The 18,192-nt window shown below is 39.7% G+C and overlaps 2 protein-coding genes across 2 annotated transcripts; both read right to left on the reverse strand.

The window, feature by feature from the left end:
• Positions 1-841: 841 nt before the first annotated feature.
• LOC145492463 (neuronal acetylcholine receptor subunit alpha-10-like) lies at positions 842-6,299 on the reverse strand. Its single transcript, XM_081471951.1, has 6 exons — positions 6,209-6,299; positions 4,898-5,037; positions 4,601-4,645; positions 3,565-3,674; positions 2,596-2,737; positions 842-1,914 (listed from the first exon to the last, which is right to left on the reverse strand). Exons 1-6 carry the CDS (start codon positions 6,297-6,299, stop codon positions 1,000-1,002), a joined length of 1,443 nt encoding a protein of 480 aa, XP_081328077.1. The 3' UTR covers positions 842-999.
• Positions 6,300-10,173: 3,874 nt separating this feature from the next.
• LOC145502450 (neuronal acetylcholine receptor subunit alpha-7-like) lies at positions 10,174-17,785 on the reverse strand. The gene is made up of 6 exons (XM_081481780.1): positions 17,181-17,785; positions 16,490-16,635; positions 14,254-14,298; positions 13,554-13,663; positions 12,588-12,729; positions 10,174-12,067 (listed from the first exon to the last, which is right to left on the reverse strand). The coding sequence occupies exons 1-6, from the start codon at positions 17,236-17,238 to the stop codon at positions 11,087-11,089; spliced, it is 1,482 nt and encodes a 493-aa protein (XP_081337906.1). The 5' UTR covers positions 17,239-17,785; the 3' UTR covers positions 10,174-11,086.
• Positions 17,786-18,192: the final 407 nt, after the last annotated feature.

Here is an 18,192-nt window from a genome sequence, read left to right on the forward strand (position 1 = left end):
AACTATTTACATCACATGTTCTTGACTTTGAGGACCACGCACGGTTACTATCGTTGATTAGAATTGCTTGCTTTCATCGGCTCGCATGGCTGGCGTTCCATTTTTGTTTGTTATTCTTTGATCGCGCTAGTCTCCACCTAATCCGCAAAATACCTCTTGAGATTACAGTAAATTATCGGTACATGTACCAGCGGTTATTGGGTATCGAAGGAGTAGCTTTCAGATTATTTTTAAAGCAAATCAGAGTTGAAAAATGGCTGTTATAAACATGTTTCGGTTTATGTTACAGGCTCATAACTGTTTTAAAACCTTGAGCAAAAATTAAACGTGTGTGACCGTTACCCTTCCAAGGTAGTTGGTTCTGGCTCAAAGGTGAAATTTCATGGCTTCTCACGCAAAGCTCAAGTGTGATACAAAGTTTATTTAAGAAACCACAGCACTAGTGAAGCTCGTGGCTGATTACTCTACCATTTTATCATCTTACAGCAAACTACAAGAGAAATCTGTTGGCAAACAACGCGACACAAGGCTTGTACAATAAGGACTTTTGTTTTTTCAAATATTGTTATATTGAATGGCAACAATCTTCTGTTTGACAGAACCGTAGAACGGCTTATGGACTTTATTATTGCTTTTTTTATCGGCTACTCTCATCGACCTTTTTTTTGGTTCCTTTTCACTGCAAAAGACAACAACAAAATTGGCTTTGTTTTGTCGAGTCACAGCTTCCTTATTGTCTTTGGCAAAAGGCTCATTCAGCCTTACTGATCGACTAGTGTTCGTTGGGTACAAATGAGATGTGCCTTTATTTTGGAAAACGTGCCATGATTTTTCAGTTTTAATGATAGTATACTGTGCTTCAAAACAGTTCAAACTAATAATACGGTGTAGTTTATTCACCAGCCCATCTAAGCGGTTTCATGGGCACATCTGGCTCGCAGCCAAGATATTGCCCCTGCGACTGATGTCACGGTCAACAGAGACTGTATCTTTTGCTTGTCAATTCAAGACAAAATTTCCTTTTGGGGCCTTGAGAATGACATACAAAGCGTTGCTCGCGATCGCGAACACCACGATCCACATAAAGAACTTATTCACCACTCGCGAGGCGAATCTCCATTCCTCACGAAGGATATCCGCTTTGTCCTCCTCATGGTATCTTTGACTTAATAGGTAATCATTCTCGGTTTCGCTGGACTGGTCATCTGGGTTTTGGCCTGGAATAAGTTCCGAGATTGCCACATGAGAAGGCAGGGATGGAGCTGGCATCCAGTTCACCACAACTCCATTGGTAACCATCTCGTTTGACGTGGATTTTTCCCTCATTTCCATCTGTTTCTTCTGTTCTTTAATTGCGGACCACTCCTGTTGCATTCGCATCGCTTTTGCGCTCCATTCGCACAGAACAGCTCTCAACCAGTGAGGCAGGGAGTGCGCAGAGTGGTGGTACAAAGTAAGAACAATGCATGAGAAAACCAACGACATGAAAATGTTCAACATTGTAAGCCCGTAGTAGACTACTATCAGCGGCACTTCTGATGTGGGTGGAAGGGAATCGGAGAGAATCAGCTGAATGATACTCAAAGACAACAGCACCGTTATACCGACACCCATTCGCTCTCCTGTCTCCGAAGGCAGGTAGAATGAGAGGATTGTCAAAGCCATCATAATGAGACAGGGCATAAAACAGTTGAGTACATAATATAACGACCTTCGTTTAATGTGAATGTCGTATGTCAGATACACATACGGATGCGGACAACAGCGAAATGTAGTCTCGTGTCTTTGCGAGGGCATGCTTTGAAGCGTCCATTCACCGTTTCCTATAAACGAGCTGATGTCACCATCTCCTTGAGTGAAGAGATTCATTTCATAAATGTTGTACGACCAGGAACCCAGTTTGAGCTGGCAAACCTATCAAACAATTCAAAACAGCAATAAAGTTATCCATGAAGTCAGCTCATGTTCTTTGGCGTTATTGTCACGCTAGTTAGGCTACATGTTTGGGGGGGTCTGTCACGCAGGGTATGTTGGACGTTTTTATTGTTAGGTGATTCTGTCACTCCAGGTAAGCCTAGTTTACAAGATTCTGGGAGACGCTGTAGCCTGCTGAATGGTAAGCGCGCTGGACTCGCATAGTCCGGTTTTAAGCCCTTGTCGGAGTCACTATATTGTAGTATATAGGACAAGACACGTCAACAACAATTTCTCTCCCCGCACAGGAGTATAAATGGGTGACAGAAAACTGTTAGGGCAACCTGACGGAATGCAGCTGGAGAGTAGCCTACGATTGACTAGCATCTCCTCCTGGGGGAATAGCAATACTCCTACCCGCTTATGTTCATACCACAGAACCGGAGTCAATTTAAGCGCCGAGAGTTATGGACCGGTTGGGGTTATAACGTTGTGCGTTCTTGCAAACCTAAGGAAACAGAAATCCCTAGGTCTCAGACGTGTTTCTGAGAGGTGGATTGTGACAAGAAGACAAGAGGAGTTAAAGAAAGGAGCATCTGTTCTTTACGTACCCCCTCGCTTTAGGTGTTGTAATCTCTGAAACCGATAAATGGCAGTTCAATAATAGTTCAAGGCTGTTACCTGGTCATCGAAGGGAAAGTTCCTGACGTCCAGTTTACAGGAGGATTTGTAGATAGTCGGGAAGTACCTGGATATGCTTCCATCAGAGGATATCGTAAGGCTGTGATACGACTCCTTGTCGATGTTATAATCATCTTTAGCACTGCAAGGAATCATATAATTCCAGTTGAAGAACGATTGGTAGGTGGGTAACATTAACAAAAAAAAGAATGAGTAAAACCAGAAAAAAGCTTTCGGAATCACTCAGTAACGGGTGGGACGGCCTTGACTTGTTTGGAGGAAAAGTCGCTAAAGTAAACAGCCACTCTTCATGGGAGGGATAGGGTAGGTCAAGTTTCTAATTTGACTTTGTTAGTTACAAAGAAGCTGTCGACTTTCAAATTCTGAGCAGAGGAATCCAGAAGTTTAAGAAATTCAATTTTTGTTGCTGTCAGCTACAGTTTAGTGTTATGGTGCCTTGAAGACAAGTGTTATGGTGCCTTGATAGCTTATTATACAGCTGACTTTGAAGTTGGCGATAAACGTACCTCAGGTTAGCTGGACCATGGAGATACAGTGCATGCAATGGCTTAATTGCATCGTGTGCAAGAATTAACTACAACGCGAGCGCACTATCCGTAACACTGCGTGCAATGGTCTAACACAACTATCGGCCTTTTTATGTCTTCTTGATATCCAATCTCTCACCCAAAAGCGACGAACTGTGACGTGTATGTTTTCTTTCCGGAGAGAAAAGTCACTGAACAGCTGCAGTTTATTTTACTTGCCAACTTGAGCTGAACACAATAGCCATTTTTAACGAGATTGTTAAAACCAGAACTTACTTGCTGCGTCAGCAATGTTAAGCAAAAAGTTGCAGCGCGTGATCGCGTCATTGTGAAAAACGTTGCGGGTAATGTTGTGTGCAGCATTAAAACGTTTGTTTGAGTCTTTTGAAAATCCTGCTTCTTAACAACTGGAAATACGTACTTGTTATACAGTGTGATGTCAGGAAGCCAAAGATAACTGGCTTGAGTCACAATGAAGTTCACACCGTCAAACTGGGAGGAATTCCAGCGAAGTCTGTGATCATTCCAATACTAATGAGAGGGAAAAATCATCGTTCAAATTCAAGTTTTTCAAGTTTTTCTAGGCTCTAAGGAAGACGAAATTATCCAGGCAAGGGTGAATTGCAGTTACTCTCTTATATGGGCTATATAGGTATGTGCGGCCTTAAAAGGTATAGTTTTTTAGGCGTTTTTTCCATAAATAAGGTATCGATTTTGGCCATTTTGGTCTCAAATAATTTATGGTTTTTGCACTTTAGTCTTTAATTCGGAATGTTTGTTTAGAAGAAGCTACGTTTTCATCATTACCGATAGGAGCATCAAGAAAAAGCTCTTCACGATACTTCTGAACTAAGTAAATAATTATAAGGCCAGTCTGAATCAGGGTATTGATTTAAGGGTCAGGTCTTAAATGGGGTATCAATTTTTTGGTCGGGTCATAAATAGGGCAGAGAAAATCACAGATTTTAGTCATAAATAGGATAAGGGTTTTAGTGGGCGGGCCGCACAACCCAACCCGATTTTTCTGGTCGTACCACCCTCCACCCCCCACCCCCTCCGGGACTATGACCTACAGAAAGATTCTGAACCAATTCAGTCTTTCTTTTACTTGACTTTATTGTTCGATGAGCCCGGAATCGAGCTGAGTAACCACACACAGAAGGATCTATGTTATTCAATAGAACCTGTGAAAAATGGGAAAAGAAATGATCCCTTAGATTGAATTTGAAGTAATCTGGGTATTTTTCCGGACCACGGACAATCACAATCTGTGTCTGGTAAATGCGCTAGAGTAGCAATTATCATTAGGCGTGGCATCATCATCATTATCATTATCATCATCATCATCATCATCACCATCATCATTCAATTCCTTCAACTCGACTACTAAATCAGATCATTACCATATTATCTGTCAGTTGTTGCAGCAGACCAAAACACCGACCCTATATACTAACCTGTCGCACCCAAATGACAGCAGTCATAGTCTGCGATCGCTTGTTCTGCGAAAGGAAAATCATGAAACTTTTCAGTAACGAACACAATCAGATAACATCCATGCTTCTGAAATCTCCATTCCAATGACCTTTACTTCGTTCCAAAGTGCATGTTGGCCGCTCTGAAAAGGCGGAGACCTGGGCACGGGTGAGGCGAGTCGTAGTCGAAAGACTTCTGGGTAAATAATCAGTTTCACAGAAATAACAAACAATTTTACAACCCGCTGCTGCTACCTTTGTTTTTTAAATTCTACTCACCACATCGATAATTTGGTTTAATGCCAAGTCCAGCGTGACATTCACTCCCACATCCAGTACTCTTTTGGGGATGACGCTCTTGTCATAAGAGTTTAGCAATCTGTGTTCAAGCTTTTGAACAATCTCAGAACTCGGCGAGCCTGTAAAATGCACCTTTTACAATTTAGTCAAGCTATTTTACAACGACAAGGTTCAAGTTTTATTTTTATTGCGTTTCCCAGTAAAAACAAAGTGAATCCAAAATAATTTTTCTTGAAGTTTCAAGTCAAAGAAAATTCATGAAAGTGTCGAAAATGGATTTTATTTGTAATTTGAGGATTTTCGCTTTTGCATGGTTGGCAGGAGATTCCTAGACCGCTGATTGGCCAGCGTGTACTGCCCTAGTTTCGCAGAAACTAATCACCGAGGTCGAAAGAATCAAAAGCGCCAAAATTGTCGTCGTATTTTCTACGGATAATAAAAACACAGTCGTCATATACTTTAATACGATATGTTTATATAGCTTTGCTCTGTTTTTTGTTATCTATGGGCACCTTGTTTAGGCTATCACATCGGTCAACATCTATTTTACCGCTTGGGCTAATGATCGTTTCTCTACAGCGACTAATTTGTAGCTTATTTCTCTGAAATGCTTAGCTGGTATTACAAAACGATACCAGGAAACTCGCAAAACACAGGGTTAATCCTTTAAAAGTCTTATTCTACCTTCTACATTATATTTATTTTAGCATTAAGTGTCCCTACTGCGAAAAAATCATGAAATATGGTGAACACCCTGATCGAGTTTTTTTCATCAAGAAATATCGAGTAATAACTTCAAATACACCGCTATTTTTTTACTGCCGGGGCTTAATGAACAAATTAACGTTTTGTGTTTTCCATTTTAACTTTCTAAACGATCATTTGAAGAGGTGAAGATTGAGTTTTGTGGCTGTTTTAGCGACCTTGCTCGAGGGCAATAAATTAAAGACACTTCGCATTTATCACAAGACATCCATGAGCTATCTCTTCAAACTGATAATCAGGTGACCGGCAGACTGGAGTTTTTTTATAATATCTGAGAGACAAGATTATTTCTCTAAGCTCATTTTACTTTATTTTTAAATCTGGTTAACACATACGTAAATACGAGTTTTTATGTTAATTGAAAAAATCTGAATGCATTTCTAGATATTCAGTTATTAAAAACTAACGATTTAAGTACAATGCGTCCAGGAGAATTGTTACAAAATTATTTTAACTTGTTCGGTAGATTTTGAAATAAGGTATTATGTTTAAGACATATTTTTAACGCCAGAAGTAAACACTTACCTACACTTGAATTCAAAATGTTGACGAAATACAATAGAAACACGTTAATTAAAAGCGAACGTCTGGACTGTGAGTAAAGCTGCAGAGCCATTTTTCTCAGCAAAGATTCGCCAACATATTCTTGACAAACTGCCTTAGTTCAAAAAAGGCAGCCCAGCTAAGTTCGACGTAGATCTTTAAGATATACTCGTGGAAATTCTCGGCAATGTTGGCTGTCTGTTTACAATGCAGTATTTACAACTGAGCCACATGTAATTGGCTGGCTCGGTGAAACAGATGTCTTGCAAATTTTATTTACCTTAGCGGAATTGCTATTGGTTCTTTCATTAGCTACACTGCTTTTCTTGGAGAATGAAAGACTGCGGGAAAACAGAAAAAAAGAATTAGTCACATGAGGGTTGATCTCAGCATTAGTATTTTTAATTATTTTCCCTAGAAAATCAAGGAAAATTATTGGCTAAATTTGAGCCGTTTCTCGTGTTTAATTTATTTCTGAACACACACGACTGCATACGATTTTCGTAACTGGCCCTGTATTTGTTCTCACCATTTTATCAAGTCCATGAAAGTGTTTCCACATTGTCCTCGGCTTTCTCAAGAGCTTCGTTTGTAGGAATTTTCCGAACGTTTATATAGGAGAAGCCATGCAAAATACACAAGGCGGCGGTGAAATATCCGAACAGGTGACGACAACCTAAAACAATCAACAACATGCTGAGAAACTCACCAAAACAAGAAGGCGTTTTTCACAGCACCAGAAAATATGTAGTTCGCCTAATTCCAGTAAATAAAATTGTTTCAAATTAAATAATTTTTTCATATCTCTGCAACTTCAGCAGTGTATATGTAGTTACCCTTTCTAGTTGTGAACAGTTTCTGAGGTATCAAGATAGGTATAAAACGGCTTATAAAATTAGTTTACTCTTCACGTTGGTCGAAGCAGTTTCCTCAACGCCTGAAAAGTTCTCTAACAGACTGTTCGAAAGGTTCCATGAAACATCGAATTTAGTAGCAATATCGAATTTAGCAAACATCGAATTTAGCGGCAATAACAACTACAATGTTATTTAGAGAGAACGATAATAATTTAAAACAATCTCCCGCTGGTTGGAGATATCTGCCAGTATTCGTATGAAAAAAAGTAAAACGAATTGCAACAGAACTCATTACTGAACAGAGAAATAACTTCGATAACCATAAATTTAAAAGAGGAGCTTTCTCTTGGATCACATGAGGTTTTTGTCGTATCCACGATATTATCAACAATAATTTGCCACTTTTTGACCAAATTTATAACACTATTTCATTATAACTTGAAATGCAAAGGAGCTTGATTTTTGAAACGTTTCGCAAAGCAAGATTTTGAACTTTCCAATTTAAAGCCGGTGAAATTTGGAGCGGGTTTTTTAACCCTTTGAAACTGAAATACCGTTTTTAAGCGTTTAGTAAGGTTTTTTAGCTGCCATGACGCTAAATAAGCCTAAGTTTTGCTAAAAAGGCTTTTTTTTTACTAAGAGTAGAGATTTTTCGAGGACTAGGTACAAAATTGAGCAAACCTTCAAGTCCAGGCATGCGCATAATCCAATTTTTTTTTTTTGCTATTAACCGTTCTCAATTTCATTTGTTGGCCCTTTCCTTTCTGTTTTTCTCGTCCCTTTTTCACTGGCTACTTTTTGCATAGTATGTTCTTTCTGGTTGCAGTGAAAAGTTGGATGTTAATTACGGGCGAAGTCTAGAAATGGACCTTGAGCAATCATAGGCGTTGTGGACCATTTTACCACCGTTTTTGCACCAAAACTGATAACGTTGTTTTTCGATTTGCGACGTCGGAATGTCGTCGATATTTAAACCTGACCATTGTGCGGAAAGGGCTAGCCTAGCACTACTATCTGCTTATCAAGAATATCTGATGACATTTAAATTGATGACGTTACAAGTGGTACAAAGAGCACGACCATTAATTAGCATATATGCGTAGTTGGTATTCAAAGGGTCAACCAAAAATGTATGAAATCCTTCATCGAGCCAAATTTTGCTCGTTAGAGACTGAAAATGGTCAATTGGACCGATCCATGGCGAAAAAGAAAGTTTTGGAGAAAATTTGTGCTTTTCTTTAATTAAGCTTCCTCGATTCATTTTGTCTTGCTCTTCTTTTTTATTATTATGCTTTAACCCACCGTGGTTTTAATAACTTGTTTGCGTCATTAGAACGTGTTCTTGTGAGGTTCCTCTTGGAATGGAGTAAAATATTTATAGCCGGAAACACTCATGAGTTTTGCTTCGAAACCTTGATGTAGAAACCTTCTTGGCTTCGTACGCGAGTACGTCTGCAATTTCTAGCAAAGCACTAGGTGGGAGGGGAGGGCGGGGGTCGGCACACAAGAAGGGAAAAGTCCCCGAGAGTATTCTCTGCGACAAGTCCCTTGAAGAGTTTACACGAGGGAACTGGTTGTGGGACTCCTCCCTCGTAGCGATCACGCGCGGGGACTAACTGCACAGGAATATAGTAAAAACTAGGGGGAAATGGCAGCATTCTTTCATTCTGCGGCTTTCCCAATTTGAAATCGATATTATTAAACTTAAATTAACAAATTTAGCATTTAAATAAATCAGCGCAATACAATAAAATAAAGATTGTTCAGCCAAATTATCCAGAGCTTCTTTTATGTGATTTCCAGGTAACAGAGTTGTCAATGTTGTTTTCGTAAAATTCTATCAGAATTCTCGAGGTAGTAACTCTCTAAGCTGTTTCTTCGACATCAATGCTGTCATCCCCAGCCGAGTGGCTAGGCACCATCTCGAAATAGAAAGCGCACGGAATTATGGGGGCTTATCATGCAGGTCTGTGATTGGTTTATTTCAATTTGGTCGCAGGGACTTGTCCCACGAGCACTTTACAAGATGGGTTTTGAGGGACAAGTCACAGGGACCGAATTTGGTCCCCGGGGCTAGACTGATTTTTTGACAAAAACGGGTAGTTCACACGATGAGATCTCTCCCGGGGCCTTGTAGCAGGGATTAGTCTTAGGGACTAGTCCCCTCGTGTGTACGAACCTTAGCCCAAATCAAAACAACTCGAAGCTACCCGACAGTACTCGGAGTGTGTGCACTGTTTTAACTGTTTTACTAATAAAAATCCGCAAGAATTATTATGGGCTTATCGTCTAAATGGAAGGGGTACACGGGAAAATATTTGACTCTGGGTCATGGCTTAGGGACCGAGTAAAGTGGGGTTTGTGCAATTTCCAGTCCGACTTGACGTAACGCGGCAGAAAGGATCTTTTTTACCTTGATTTTGTAAATTAGGAAGTTGTAAAGATACCTCGATAAAGGTTATAAATTGCGCGTGCTAATCACACTACTGATGTACGTGGTCTTCTCGACAGGCTAACGTCAGCCAGAACGCCAGTGTTACTACTTTCTCTCAGGATTAGAAAAGTTAAGGACGTCATTGTCACTTCATCTTGACGAGAATGTATACCCAAATTGGGGCCTTTTCGTTTCAAAGATGAAAATTTCTGCCCCACCCCCTTTTTGCAGCAGGTTTTGTCTTCTTGGTAAGCGTTTATTAAAGTAGCTTTGATAATATTATCAAATGCGCAAGATTTCGACCCTCAAAAACGGTCATCGCATATTGAGAGAGAAACAAAAAATGCGTGGCTAAACAATGTTGAATGGAGAGAAATGAAAGGGTAAAAAACTTGAACAGATTAAGACCCGTCGAACAAAACCAACTCGTGTTTATCTTTATTGATGTTCTTCATGATGATTATTGTTCTGAACATCGCTGTATACCTATAATACACATTTAAACACTATTCACACCACACCTTCTTTTCTGAACCACACTTATTCAGCTCTGTTTGATTTGGTTTAGTTTTGTTTTTGTCAGGTTGTTGTGGCAACCTGAAGAACATTGGGGGGAGGGAGGGTGGGGGAATCCTGCGATGGACCAGCATCCCACCTTAGGAGGGGGGGAGTTGAAGTAGAAATACTACTAAGAGTAAATTCATCAGCTTCCGCAGGGAGCAGAATAAGTAGGTTTCCATAGACAGGAATATACAAGTTGTAATCTTCATACAATCTAGTTACCAGTCCTATCGCTTCGAGCAAAGATGTACTCAAGGGATGCAAAGACTGATGGCCGTTGCTTCTTGACAGTTCATTAGCCCTCTGGAGAGAACAAGCAAAGACAGATAATAGAATAAATGGTCTTTGTCCATTCCTAATCCGCACCGTTAAATCAACCAAGCTAAGGAATCTGAAAGTCCATCTCATCCCTTCTATTAAAGTTTCTTTTTCTTGAATTCCTGTTTTGTCTTCGAGTTTTGATCTCTTTAGTTGAGCTGGCTGCACACTTCCTTGTCAATGAAGAATTTCTACATTAATATTGCATCTCTGTCTACGTTTCACATCAGTTGTACTTTTAACTAGTTTACTGGGGTTTTTTTTATGAAGCAGCACATTTGGTAGCTTGTCCATAAAACTGGCAGAGATGAATTAATATATGACTTACACCGCATGTCATTGGTTGAGATCTTTAAAAGGTCATCTTGAACAATTAACGTCTTTGCACGGCCCCATAGTGTCGTGCGACTCTTCATAAGTTAAGGAAGCGATTGAGTACAAGCGCACGAGTTAAGGACCAGGTGTGACTGTCCACCTCAAGGAGGTGTCATCTCAGGGAGGTGTCCGACTAAGATAGGTGTCCACCTTAAGAGAATTTTCTCAGAAAAGAGTTGTCCGCCTTAAGGTAGATGAAGAGAGTCAGTGGCTGCAACAACGAGGACCTACCGGCTTTTTGCGACTTCGCTTTAGAGAGCCGTCCCGGCGTAGAATGAGACAGCAGTATCGAAATTCCCACATTCATAGTTTGATCTAGTTAAGGTTCTCACTTGGAGCTGAAAATAAAACGCTGAGACAGTTGAACACAACAAGAAACAGAACAATCCACATGAACAATCGATTAAGCACCTGAGCGGCAAAACGCCATTCCTCCTTGTGCCGCTCTTTCTCGTCGTCTTTCTTAGTTCTTTCTGCAAGAATGTCTAAAGCTTCGGATTGCTTCAAACCCTGATTAAATCTTTTTCGTACAGTCGGATTTCGATCGTCTAACTTCTTCAACTGGATCGACACCGTAGATGCCGACCCAGGCGGATGTGCATGATTCGCGTTTACAAACGGGTTTGTAGCAACAGGCTCTGCGCTTTCCTCGCTGTAGAGCCTCTCTCCCAGCGAATGTCTCCTCATGTTCCGGTTTTTAAGGAAGCGCTTCGCGGGGAGGCATGATTCGTTTTTGCTTCCGTTGCGCTTCACGCGTAACGCGTTTGCGCACCACTGGCAAATAAAAAGTCGCACCCAGGCCGGCAGGGGCGTGGGCGCGTGATGGTGAAACGTGAGTACAATGCACGTGAAAACGATTGAGATGAAAACGTTTATCATTGTAAGCGTGTAGTAGCGTGAAATGAGTGGCACCACTTCCGAAGTGGCCGGAAGCTCTTCGGCTAATAACAGCAGTATCACAGTTAACGACAGTAGCACAGTCACACCCACGTTCATCCTCTCCCCGGACTCCACAGGTAGAAAAAATCCCAGGATTGTCAAAGCGGACATTAGGACACAGGGAGTCAAGAAGTTTAGAATGTAATACATGGTCCGACGGCGGATTATAATATTGTAGGTGATGAATGGATAAGGCTCCGGACAGCAACGATACTTGGTGATAAACTTGGTCACAGGCATCCCGACTAGAACCCATTCTCCGTTATCGGTGAAAGCGTCAGTGTCGCCTGGTCCACTGTGGTATATGTCCAGACTCAGACCGTGATATGACCACGAGCCAAACTTTAGGATACATTTCTGGAAAAAAAAGTGGGCGGTAAGAAAGAAATAGCATTTAAATATAAAAAAGTCGACTTCGTTTTTGAGCATGCATTCACGAACGTGGTTTCTAACCAGAAATATCTCTGAACCTTGTTTTCTTACTGTTGTTCTTGCTGTTGTTTTAGGACTAGGGGAATTGTTTTTATTGTTTGTTCTATTGTCCTCTCAAAGCCATTCATGTGAGACCTTACAAGAGCTGCTATATGACCCTCTGAACCTTGCTCTTCTGATACTTACAGAGCTAGGCTGCCAGAAAATCTCGGTTCGAAATCAAAATTTTAATTCGAATGGTTCTTTCTCCATTCGTGCGGAACACCAACAACTGACCATAAGTAGCATTAGTGCTAACTTCCGATCAGATTATTTTGGAGAAAACTTTACCACCATTCAGTGGTAACTCCAGCCTCATTTTTCTAGCAAATGGTAAGCCATCCAGGCCTTAAAAACGATTCTGAGTCACAGTGGATGTCGCCATATTTATAATGTCTTCACATACCTGATCGTCGAATGGAAAATACGTCACATCAATCGTACATGAACTTTTGAATATCGTTGGGTAGAACCAGCCTACATTTCCATTGGAGTTAATAGTGAGCCCATAATATTCCTCTTTCTCTTTGTCATAGTTGTCGTTAGCACTTTGAAAAGGAAAAAAAATATAAGAGTCAGCATTTTGATTTATCGACTAAATCTTCGATGGAATGGATGTAACAGAGAACTTAAATCAGATCACGGGATTCTTGGGCACTACAAGTAAACTATATAGTGCCCGTAGTCACATATTTAACAAAGAAATCATTGATATTATGAATATAAAAATGTAATAATGAATTGCGGCTGGGAAATAGAGTTCCCCAGTTTTACAGAACCCTAATAAGGCGCAAAAAAAGTCGAGCTTTAACGAAATTCCAACCTTTAACTTTAACTTATGTTATGCTAATTCAAAAGCTCTACTATAAGCCAAAGAGCAACTACACGTTACGACTCAATTGCGAATTTTTAAAGTAATATATCAAACACGAGAAACCGATTTTTATCACATTTCCAAACACCGTGAGGAGAGTTGAAAAGACGACGCGCAGCGCGGAGTATTTTTGACTGACGAACTTTGAGAAGTTTGGAATGTGGTTAAAAACAGTCTTGAGTGTTTGATTTATCTTCTCAATCGAGACTAGAACTAAAAAAAACGGAGAAATAAAATCGTGAAAATCTGCACTAGGGACCAGATATCCAAACACCGTGACTGAGTTATGACAACTTGATGAATTATTTTAGAGTTTGAGAATGTAATATACCGACATGTAGTTCCTAAATATTCATTCACCCATTCTATATTCATTCAACGTACTAAGTGTTTAGCATCTCTTTTAATTCTAGTTCTGAGTGTTGAGACTGGTCAGCGCGTGAGTATGGCAAAGTAAGTGAAAATATGTGAAAATACAATGATTTGTTTCACGCTCACTTGTTATACAAAGTGATATCTGGAAGCCACACTTTCTTCGATGACGTCACAAACGACCGTATTGCTCCGTAATGGGAAATGTTCCATTTCAGTCTGAAGTCGTTCCAGTACTGAAACAAAGAAGACCAATCGTTATTATAGAGATTTATAGGATTGATCGTGACTGAGTGGAAACATACGCTCGTAGAAATACATCGTCGCATCTGGAAACTATCGAGTGTAAACCCAGAGAAACTATGCGCGTTGCAGCTCTTTGAAAAGTCTTTTCAAGTTCTCCCCAAAATTCTGCCTCCTCAGTTTTCCAAGGAACCCGTATAACTATTCAGTCTATTACTTAAATTAACTAACTAATGATTATTTACAGGGAACCGTGACGGGATACGGGGCTGTAGAGTGAGAGGGAGGCACCCCTCTCACCTTGTAGTACCTTAGGGAGTTTTGCGCTCTGCTCAACTGAAGATAGGATTCCAGGATTAATCATGGCTTTGCAATGCCAGAAAAAGGAGAGGAATTGTTCCAGGTATGTAGGGCAACAGTTTTCATTTCTCAGTACATTAATACCCGAGGTGGTCGTTACTTAAAATCCAATGTATTTGTTTTAAGAACTGCGGATCATCATTTCAACGTTGTACACACGCTTCCAGGAATATTGAGGAATTCTTTTCAGCTTAGCGGCTATGTGGTCGCCATGGTTACTTACCAGCCTCACCCACACAATGGTCGTCATAGTTTGCAGTCTCTCGTCCTGCAAAATACCAGCATAGTAAAGGACATCATGAGTGCCAAAGGAAGATAAGCTTGGTCTTCTCCGTGAGCATTTATTTTCACATTTGCTCAGAAAAACGTACAACATTGGTAAATGGAAAAACAGTTTGTTTACTACAATCCAGAGGATTTGGCCGAGTTTTCATGACCACCATGGTCGTAAAAGCACAGTTAATACGAGGACACCACTTTTGAAAGGCGCTATTCTACGAAAAGCTCTTAATATGCAAGGAAGGAACATTTGTTGTGAAAAGTGTACTTTTGAAAACATTTTTATAAGTATACCCTAATTTTATTTCTTAACGATTTACATTACTCTTGGTTTTTTTTTTTTTCCAATTTTGCAATCTGTGTATATCTATCTAGTATATATCTATCTATTTCAGTTTTCTAGCTTTAGGAAGGCCTTCATGTAGACTACAGGGTCAATAATAATTGATGTTTTACCCTTGTTGACCTTGTGAAATAAATTCTTATTATTTTTATACAAACAGAGCTCTTCAAAAGGAACACGATGTTTCAAATGGTGCAAAAACAACATTTATTTGCATCACAAAAAAACGAGAAGACATAAAAAAAAGAATATTTGCATCGGACTACATATGGTTATGATTACGTATACATTAGTAATGTAAAGAGAAGTTGGAAAACTAAAACGTTTCAGTCAAACTTTGGCTCATTACCCACTTGGGCTGACGGATCGTTCTTGGAAAGCGCTGCTTAGTTTAACACGTTTCTACTAGGGCCTACTAGGTGGTTAATTAACACCCGAATCGTTTAAACAGTCAGTCACAAATTCCGCACTCTGTCTACTATAAGAGTCCAAGGAAACGCCATAGTAAAGTACAGGATGGACCAGGTAGCGGGTCAACCCCACCCACCCCCCTTCCCCGACCCCCGTGTGCGGCGTGAAAAGTAACTTCAATCTATGTCGAAAAGATAAGCTACTTGCTTAAAGTTATGTAAAACATATCACATAGATGTCTTTTAAATAGCACTAAACTCTCTTTCACGGATAGTACCCCATCGACGTCAGACTGCAAAAATGCCCAGCATCTGTTTGGGGGTCGGGACGACTTATTGCCTGTGAGTGGTCTTAAGACATTTTTAAGTCAGGAACACCATGATAGTTTCAATGATAATGTAATGTTCTTAAACATGCGGCCCGTTTATGACTTGCTATTGTAATTTTTACTTTATAATTCCTGACAGAGAATGGCCGGCCTAGGTTTTTTCTACATATCCTACTGGGCTTCTATGCACTTCTATCCGATGTTTTTCAGATCGGTTCACACGGGAGGCGGGGGGCATCCTGAAACGACTACGTTAAGTTAAAAAGTTTGCAACATTTGTAAAACTGTAAAATATACTTTGCGAGAATTCCCAATTGTGTGTAATTTACCAGAGAATCTGAGAACTGGGTTTGGCTTACGTGTAGAACATGATCCGTATTGGGTGTTATATATCGTAAAATTTTGATACAAGGCATTCATTGTAAAGCAGAGGCTTCTGTTGTAAAGTGATTTTCTTTAACAAGAATAGCCCTGCAAGTCGATTTAGTAGGTTGATAATTAACCCGAAGCTGAGCTTCGTGACGTTGAAATTCTCAGACATTTAAAATTCAAGATTGGCAGTCCCACGACACAGCAGGGTTAATGATAGTGATTACCATAAAGATACTCTTCCAGCACCTACAGGAAATATGAAAACTATCTATTATTTATACACACTCACGCCACCGAAAAACAAAATACTGATGAAACCCAAGCAATACTCTACTTTTTTTTTTTCCTTTCCGTTTTGCCTTACGGAATTATTTCGTGACAGCCAATCACCAGTTTTTCTTCCGGGGGTATATTCCAGCTTCCATGGCTTTGATTTAGATTTAAAATTTTTATGAGGAGAAACTTCTTTACTATGTTTTGAGTAAGCAAAGTAATTTAATTAAAGTCTTACAGCAGCAAACATGAAATGAATACCATATGCTTTTTCAGAGAAATACAAGAGAATCATATTTGAAACAAGGCTCATTTGCTCCGACGCAAAAAGGATCGCAAAGGCACTTGACGTCTATCTAAGCCAAAAACGTGAGACAACCTTCAGGATCGAACCAAACCGTAACAAGCAAAGGTGTGTAACTTAACAGGATTAAGAAGAACTGTGGAACTCACCAAATCAATAATTTGGTTGAGAGCTAAATCAAATGTGACATTGACTGCAGCAGTTTTTTCTTCCTGTGGAATGATGTTTGTACTGTAGTTGGAGAATAAATCTTTTTGGAGTCTTTCCAAGTCACTGTAGTGCTGTTTACTTGCAGCTGCAAAAAAAGAATAAGTATTTTTGGTCAACAATCTGTAAACTCGGGAGTATTAGTATTAAAGAACACCAGTCGCATGTTATAAAAAATTAAAACTGCATAATTTTCGTGAAGTCGAGTTAGGTCACTCTAAAAAAGAACGTTTTTTTTTTTTTCACTTACTCAAAAGTATTTTGCTTGTACAATGATATGAAAAGGTTTCATTCAATGGCAAAATGACAAAGCGATAAATTCTGCCGGAACTCATAAACAGTGATTATTGCAATCTTTCAGTTCTTGTAAGGCAATTAAACCCGAGTTTGAATGCCTTCATTCTTGCTGTCTTTTACCTGAAAAACGTTTTCAATTAGAAAACGGAGGTGGAGACATAGAGGTTTCATTTTGAAGAAATTCTGCAACAAAATGACCGATGTATTTGGGTTATCAAGCTTCAAAACACTCGAGCTTAATATGTAAATTCACCAGAATTTCAACTTTATACTGCAACAGAACATCGCCTTAACGTTTTTTAACCAAAAGTTCAAAAAACTAAATTTCTAGCTTACCTATTAAATTAAGGCAAAACAGCAGGCACGGAACGAGTTTTTCCAACGACCGGTACATTCTTGTGAAACCGAGCTCTCAACACAGATGATAAACACACAACAAGCGGTGAAAACCCAATATTTTATCAGCGGCAGGAAATGTCAATAAAAGCAAAGCTGATATCGTTTGCTAAATCCTTCCCGAGCAGTGCTTCGTCGTTGCCCCGGCGAGAATCAACCAGAGCATTGTCAAAACCGTCCGAGGCAACAACGACATCAAATGTTACTTACGTTGATTTTTGAGAACACAATTTCCTCGCGAGAAACTACGTGTATTGTGGTCGTGTGCACAGACGGCCTAACAATTAATTAATAATTGCATGGAAATTAACGAGCTCACCTAGCTTTCTGATTTAGTGAATTTGGTAAACAACTTTTCACGCTCTCTATAAACAAGGAAACCCCCGAGATTTAGAGATATCGTTTGACATATTTCGGCTGATCCAGACCGTGGAACTGATCATCTGCAGTAAGCAACAACGGAAAAAGAAGTATCTAATCCCGACAAAGAAAATGACTCTCTACTTAAAAAAATTACTTTTATGCGTTCATCGGTTGTTCCCAGGAAATGCATTTATTCCAGTGTAATATAAAGAACTCGTGTGAGGCTATTTTAGAGGTTTTCTGATTTACATTTTTATTACTAGAAATTTGCCTTGTGGGTGAGCTGATACTGAAACCATTAGTTCGAAAGTTGGAACATCCAATTTTGTCCTTCGTCTTTGCCATGCATCCAAGAAAGTATGGAGTTGTAGAACAAACGTTTCAGTTTTTCTCGTTTTTTTTTTCATTTCCTAGTCGTTAATTAAACGGTAGACAACAACAATGCCGCTGATAGACGAGTTTATATGTGTCATATTATCTCCCAGTTAATAAGCTTAAGTCATTAGTCCTGTAGGAATTAATAGCGGACTTGTTCTCTCACCTTTGGCTTAATTGTTAAGCCTGCTTAACCAGTGCCGCGAGTCCGTTT

The sequence above is a fragment of the Orbicella franksi genome, chromosome 1, assembly GCF_964199315.1.
Source record: "Orbicella franksi chromosome 1, jaOrbFran1.1, whole genome shotgun sequence".
NCBI classification, from domain to species: Eukaryota; Metazoa; Cnidaria; class Anthozoa; order Scleractinia; family Merulinidae; genus Orbicella; species Orbicella franksi.